This window comes from Sphaeroforma arctica (assembly GCF_001186125.1).
Source record: "Sphaeroforma arctica JP610 unplaced genomic scaffold supercont1.189, whole genome shotgun sequence".
Taxonomy (NCBI): domain Eukaryota; class Ichthyosporea; order Ichthyophonida; genus Sphaeroforma; species Sphaeroforma arctica.
In genome coordinates, this window is record NW_014040369.1 from 34,741 (window position 1) to 42,478 (window position 7,738).

At 44.6% G+C, this 7,738-nt stretch overlaps 1 protein-coding gene across 2 annotated transcripts in view; it reads left to right on the plus strand.

Annotated features, from left to right (window-relative positions):
- SARC_03634 overlaps positions 1-7,738 on the plus strand; it is a 23,906-nt gene that overhangs the window by 14,649 nt on the left and 1,519 nt on the right. Inside the window, exons 15-22 of one of the 2 annotated variants that reach the window (XM_014302563.1) lie at positions 1,090-1,187; positions 2,063-2,252; positions 3,164-3,370; positions 3,698-3,831; positions 4,299-4,436; positions 5,301-5,356; positions 5,920-6,194; positions 7,088-7,347. In XM_014302563.1, coding sequence (XP_014158038.1) covers positions 1,090-1,187; positions 2,063-2,252; positions 3,164-3,370; positions 3,698-3,831; positions 4,299-4,436; positions 5,301-5,356; positions 5,920-6,194; positions 7,088-7,347 — 1,358 coding nt within the window. The remainder of the gene's footprint in view (positions 1-1,089; positions 1,188-2,062; positions 2,253-3,163; positions 3,371-3,697; positions 3,832-4,298; positions 4,437-5,300; positions 5,357-5,919; positions 6,195-7,087; positions 7,348-7,738) is intronic. The other variant, XM_014302562.1, reaches the window with a different exon arrangement.

A 7,738-nucleotide genomic window follows, 5' to 3' on the forward strand; every position in this document is an offset into this window, starting at 1 on the left:
TATGTATCAATGTATCTATGTATCTATGTATCTATGTATGCATGTATGTATGTAAGTATGTATGTGTCTATGTATGTATGTATGTATGTATGTGTGTATGTATCTATGTATATGTGTGTATATATGTATGTATGCATATCTGTATATGTGTATGTATGTATGTGTATGTGTGTGTGTATATATGTATGTATGTATGTATGTTTGTATGTATCTATGTATGTATGTAATTATGTTTGTATATTTTTATGTATGTGTATGTATATATGCATGTACATGTAAATATTTGTGTATATTTATGTAGGTATGCATGCGTGCGTGTTATATGCAGGTGACTAGTTGTGGGGGGGCTCTGTGGATTAGTCTCAGCTAATACTCAGTTGGTAGTCATAGCGGTATCAACCGCAAACACCTGAACCACGCGAGGCAGTGAGTAGGTGAGAGCGCCATTAAAAGTGGGCTCGTGTCTGAGGAAGCATTTAAATGCGCTTTATAGGCCTTGTGCATGTGTGTACAATGGCTATGCCTTGTGCGTGTGTGTACAGGGGCTATCTGGCTGTACTTGGAGTGATCATATCTAACTTGTTGAGGCAGTGCAGTCGATGGAGACAAGGTTCATATCTCACACGCCGAATTGAAATGGCTCTGTGTATTCTTTGGGGAAACCTTTTGGCGAATTGCGATACAGTGTATCCTTGGGATCAGCCCACAGTCCGATTTTAGGGTTGAGGGTTTTAGGGTTTCCTAAGTCCGAGTTGTTTGTGAGTGTCGTGCAATTCACCCAGCCACGTGTTATTCGTAGTATGTCTTATCTTGAGGCATAGATACCTACTTATGAGGTTTAGGGTTTGTAAAATCGCTAAACCCTAGAACCCTGAAAGCCAGATATTGATAACGACCTTTGTTGACTGCCAATGATGAACGTTCCTGTGTAGTGGTTCATGATCTAATTATTTTATTATTATTTATTATTTATTATTTATTATTTTTTTTTATTTATTTATTTATTTATATATTTATTTATTTATTTATTTATTTATTTATTTGTATATTATTTATTTATTCATTGATTATTTATTTATTTATTTGTAGTGCTGGCGGACAAAGTTAACAAAGAAGCGCAGGAGATGTTTAAGGTGGGATACGAACTCAGCGACCAATCAGAATGCGCCGACGCCCTCATCAAAGAGGTGAGTCATTGAGGACCTGGCGAGTGCTATGCATTTAACCCCTAAACCCTATATAGTATTATATGAACCTTATGAATCAGTACATGCACTGTGCTCAATTTACGCTTGTATAGTAACATTTTTTCGTGGGTTAAATAGTATCCACGCATCAGTGCGTGTTGAGCCTGCCGTATAGAGACCACAGCACACTCAAAGGTTGCTTGGTTGACTCCGAAAGGTTGTAGGTATCAAGTCCGGCATTTACGCTGTAGATATTCTTATTGTTTGCATGTCTTTAATATATTTCTATCGATAACATGATAACATTCATGATTGTGTGGCTGCTCTACTTGCATACCTACCATGATCCTACACAGCCTCTGCCATTTGCAGCACCTCATATACCACACCCCTCACAGAACCTCTGCCACCGCCATCAGCATACACCCGAAACCCTAAAAACCCTAAAACCCTAAAACATCTGCATACACAGCGCTCAACGCCCGTTCTCGTCTGATGGTCGATAGTTTAACGTGTGAAAACGTAAATCTCAAGTGCCTGTTTCTATGCTAGTACTAATGTACACACCCTTAACTTAGGGAGTTTCGTTCACCTGCACTCTCTCTCACCTACCATTCACACACTCTTACCTACTCAACGCTCTTGTTTACCTACACTTCGTCCACCTGCGCCTTCTAATCCCTATCCTTCACTCTCTTATTTAACTTACGCTCTCTCTCACCTACCCCTCACACTCTCTTACCTACTCAACGCTTTTTTTTACCTACACTTCGTCCATCTGCGCCTTCTAATCCCTATCCTTCACTCTCTTATTTAACTTACGCTCTGTCTCACCTACCCTTTGCCCATTCCTCTTTCCCCGTCCCGTGACTCAGCTCGAGGTGTGTACAGCCGACCTAGCCGATAAGAAGGCGCCAGCTTATCTGACCCAACCACAGCTGCTGAGTGTGCTGTGTGCTCTGGCAAATGTGGGGCTGTCTCCTGGGTGTGGCTTGTGGGAGTCTGTCATGGCGTTTGCGAACACCTCATCGCCTGAGGACAAGGGCGTCAAACGACGGCACCCAGGTGTGGGCGAGTGTGGGAGAGCGTGGCTGAGGATGGTGCACGTAGACACCACAGTTGTATACACGGGGAGAGAGTATAAGTATATATGCTGCGTTTGACTACACATGTGCACTGTTCTATGTACAGGGAAAGAGTGCACGTATAAATACTGCGTTTGACCATACATGCGTGGGGACAGATGTAGGGCTCTTGGCTATGCATGTGTTTAAATAGGAGAGTGTCGCATAGCTCTATGTGCGCATATGTGTGTGTGTGTGGTAATGGTTGCTACCTGCACTTGTGCGTGTTTGCTGTTGTACGTTGTGCGTGTGTGAGTGAATGGGCTTAGTTGTTGTATGTGTGGAGCACAGTGCGTTTGCGTTGTGTATTGTTTTATATATTCTTGTGATCGTCCGGGTAGAGATTCCCTGACACACCTCGCACAACACTCAGTATCTATGACGTCAGGTATATCTAGGACGTCAGATCAATGGCGTAAGGTATATCTAGGACGTCAGATCTATTTTATCAAATGTCTGTAGCCATTGGATCACATTCAACGCCCAATTGCCCGGTAGCGCACTCGCACGTATTACAGCTGCAGACACACACGTAAAACCCCCTTGCTCAGTAGATCTATCGCAAATGTCACAGCTGCATGCACGGCATTGCATCCGATTCGCCCAGACGCACTTTAATGTGATGTAGGCCTGCCCTTACGTGTGTGATGTGCACATCAGATGTTTTAGGGTTTTAGGGTTTTAGAAGACAGAGGCTCATGTGCGCACGTAACATGTAGGTATCGCATTCAGTGGGACACGTGTTCTTATGGATACTGATCAGCATCCAGGTGTACACTACGCAAAGAAAGCTGTGTACACGCACACACACGCTCCCACTCACCCGCACACCCATACTACTCTTACGGACAGACGGACATCCATTAGCACCACGTGATTCGTCTGGGCTGTCCCGCCAGCACTCATCAGCCAATGATAGTGTAGAGAATACACACCGGAGCACCGCCCAATCTATTTATAGCCAGGCGCCACACAGTGCAAACAACTATCTGAAGTTCATCTGCAATCTGGCAGGCAGAGTCAGTGGCGACAGCGACGACGAGATGGACGACGACGATGGTGTGTGTGTGTGCATGTGTGTATGGGTGAGAGTGTGCTGTGTGTGTGTTTAGGGTTTAGGGTCAGTTACAAGGTTTAACCATATCTGTCTCATTGTATTATTATGTAGACATCATATAACAATGTAAGTCACATGGTTTAACCATATCTGTCTCATTGTATTATTATGTAGACATCATATAACAATGTAAGTCACATCGTTTAACCATATCTGTTCCATTGTATTATTATGTAGACATCATATAACAATGTAAGTTACATTAGATATCATATAACATTATAAGTTACATGGTCTAATTATATCTGACCCATTGTATTTGCATGTAGACACACGCGCTAAGGACGTTCAAGAGTCCACTGAAGAGCAGAGGACTGAGATGCGCGATGATTTCGAACTGTTTCTGCTACAGCTGGCTATGGATGTGGAGAACTCTCCCCATAAACACGAGACCAATGTAAAGGTAAGGTCTTAAGTATGCTTGACCGTGTATGTGCTAAGGTCGTAAGCTTTCTTGGGCATGCATGCGAAATGCAGGAGATTGTCGTACGGCAGTTCAAACATCAAATAGCCCCATTATAGTGTTGTTTAAGGTTCAGGGTTTAGGGCTTGGTGTGATATATCACATTGAAGTGAAACTTATATCCCACTGCTAGCACTCCTGACGCATGTAGTGACGTACTTTGGTGCGTGTATGTAGTAGTCGCATTGCTACTCCCTTTTATGGGCAACGGCGCTACCTACTCGAGTGAACGCCACAATGTAGTGCGTTTGCCCCAACAAACTAGCCGACGTTTGACCGGCCTATAATTCACGAACATTCGTGTATGTCCCTCTGAACCCCGAACCCTATAGCCCCAAAACCCTAAATCCCTAAATCCGAGCGAGATTGACCTAAACAGGACCTGTACCTCCTTTTCTCTCTCCCAGCCCATACCCACCCCAACAGCCCCCACTCACCTGCCGTTGCTGTCCCAAGTGATGTCCCGTTTGTACCGTAAAGACTTGGTGCTGGGGTGCATGGGTGGACTGGCCTTGGCCTTAGACCTGGTGTCGCCAGTGCAAAGGGTATGTTATCCGTCTCTGTGCAATGGATTGCCTGACAGTGCGTGTGTGTGTGTGTGCGTGTGTATTGTGTGTGGGATGTGTAGGTAGCTCAGGCTATGTGAGGAGTTGGTGTAGGCTTTTGTGTGCAAAAGGTGTGGGCTATAAAATAAATGAGGGTGCTATCTCCTGCGAGGGTATCTGTATATGCAAAGCCAAGTCGCATTGCGCGAAGCACTTGTGCTAGCAATAGACCTACTAAGTACATAATTATATACAGATATACCCATATGTACACCTCACAAATATACATATGTTCACACACATATATATTTTCGCACGGGTAGCATTCTATAGTGTTATCATCACCATCCACACACGGTTCGGTTGGTCCCATCACCGCGACACCTGCCAAGCCTTGGGAGCAACTACAGCTTGGGTTAACTTTAGTTTGATTTATTTTTAGTTGGTTTAACTTTAGTTTGGTCTTTTCCAATTTGGTTTAACTTTAGTTTTGGTTATAACTTTAGTTTGGTTTAACTTCAGTTTAGTTTTATTTTTAGTTTAATTTATCTTTAGTTTTGTTTAACTTTAGTTTGGTTTAACTTAAGTTTGGTTTTACTTTAGTTTGGTTTAGTTTGACGGCATTTCCACGACGAAACTTTTAGTCGAGGAATAAGGACACATTTGAAATGGTGGTATATGCGCTCTCACGCCTCTCATCCCTTGGCATATCTCCATGGCATATCGACTGTACGTTGCCAGTTATGAGTTGCACAAACAGTTCTCATGACTGGGCTTCAGAGTTTGGGTTTTAGGGTTTATGGTTTACCTGTAGCACGGTCATAAGGTATCTAACATGCCCTTTGCATTGCCTCCAAATTGCAGCCAGCGTCCAGCACCACAGAAGCGCACAATCACAAAGACCCTCAGAACACTTCCAGGTCAGTCGTGTGGGTCTGTATCACGGTATCACCCTACGCATGTGCATATGTGTTTGTCTTACAACACACACATTGCTGTGCATTGTATTGATTCCCCGTGGGGTTTTAGGGTTTAGGGTTTAAAACCATATAAAAAACATGCGTTCTTCTGCGACCGTTATTGTATGTCGTGTGCTGTATTGAAAGCTATGCCATGTCGCATCTCTGGTCGTGACCGAACAAGCCGTACTGCGACTACAATACCCACCCACGCATCCGTAGGCTACAATACACCAATACACTCCGCATGCTACGCTACTATTGCTACGCTGTTACTACAATGCCCCCATGGTTCTAGCTCAGCATATGCCATGTAAACTAGGGGATTTTTTTCGTTGGGGTGGCTTGTGGTCATGGGTGTCATAGCTGCCCTCACAGCCATCCACGTGGGGCTGTCCAGACCACTTTGTTTGGGCCATCTATTTTGTGCAGTGGCCATTGGCAGTACGTTTACGTTGCTACACAAATATGTTCTACATATTTTGAGTTCACGCATTTTAGCTGTTGCAACTCATTGATCGTAGCAGAGGCTCTAAACCCAACTCGGGCGCACCAACCGACCCCCCCAAAGCCTCCGACAAGGCCTCCAAAAGACCCCACTTCAAATGTATAAACACCCCCACCACCGGGCCACGCCATGATCTCAACAAAGTGCTCAAGGACGGGTGTGCCGTGGTAGCAGACAGTGCAGCACAGGCAGGCAGAGGCATTCGCCTGACACACCTGCGGGCCACAGGCGCTGTGGCCACACAGGACCTCAAGAAAAACGCCACGTACTTCTTCCACACTCTGGGCACGAGTATGTGTTGCCGTGGGTTGTGGAGTGTTTGGGTATTAGTATCGGGGAGGGTGTGTGAATGGAGTGTGTTGTGGAGTGTTTGTGGATGGTGTGTGTTGGGGAGTGTTTGTGGATGGTTTGTGTTGTGGAATGTTTCTGAAGGGTGTGTGAACGGAGTTCTAGTGCGCAAGCATGTGCAAGGGTGTGTGTGGCATGGTGGTGACATGTAGGTCGCATGTGTATGCGTTGGCGTGTACGCCGAGATTAACGTTTCTCAAGTGTAGCTATGGGTGTATCGATATACATACACACGTACGTACGCATACATACACATGTACATACACATACATGCACACGTACATACACATACATACACACGGACATACACATACATACACACGTCTATACACATACATAATCACGTACATACACATACATACACACGTACATACACAGACATACACAAGTACACACACATACATACACCTGTACATACACATACATACATACGTACATACAATTACATACGCAAGACATCTATAGATGTGATTTGGGACTGAGGTAAGAGTCTACGCGAGGATATGCCTGTGGTGGCTACTAGATTAAATATAGTCTTTTATTGAGGCTTCAACTTTTGTTTGTCCGTGATTGCTTAAGTTGCTGTGCTCCCATTGTGGAGATGCCGTGTTGTGTTGCATCACTTTGTACAGAAACTGTCACCGCAGTGGGCGTATTGCGTAATGGTGAAGGTGTGCATGTGGCAATCGGCAGCACGCATTTGACTACGGTAAGGGGTTTAGGTTTTAGGCTTTAGGCATATCTCACGCGCCACATCTGAAGTGTAGCGTATGGCAGGCCGTCTCTGAGTGAGTGTTTCACTCGGTACTCAACTGTGCGTGTCTTCGTTTGTACAGGAGAGCCTCCGATCAATAACGACCATTGGGATGCCAGTATTACCAGCGCGTGTGTGGCTATCTTCGAGCCACGTGCGTGCGTTGAGCTGAAACGTGGAGACCCCACCCTCACCCTGTGCCTGGCAGATGTTCGGTACCACTGCGGGTTGTACCAGGAAACCCTGCGCCTGTTCCTGCAGTTGGGGGTGACGGTCACCGACTTCTTCGGCAGTGTCGGGCCGTTGCTGAACGTATGGAATCAACGGTCCCTCAGGAAAATGGTATGTGGTGTTTGCTAGTAGGGATTCAGGGTTTAGGGTCTAGTGTTTGGGGATCAAATGGTGAGTGGGCCTTGTCATTGTTGTTATGGATATGAGGTGTAGACAGTATGGTATACGTAGCGCTCAGCAAATTGAGTACCAGGCTTGATAGAAAGGGTTAGAGTGTAGGGTTTATGGTGTGGATCTGAAATTTTTCCATGATAAGAGTATGAACGTTAAGTTGAAGTATCAGGGATTAGTCTTCATAATCATGGCGTTGTGAAATGCGCACAGGAGGATATTAGCCGGTGTTTATGCATGTGTTCACGCATATATATATATATATATATATATATATATATTATGTATCTAGATGGTACATATGTATACATATATATATAAATATATATAT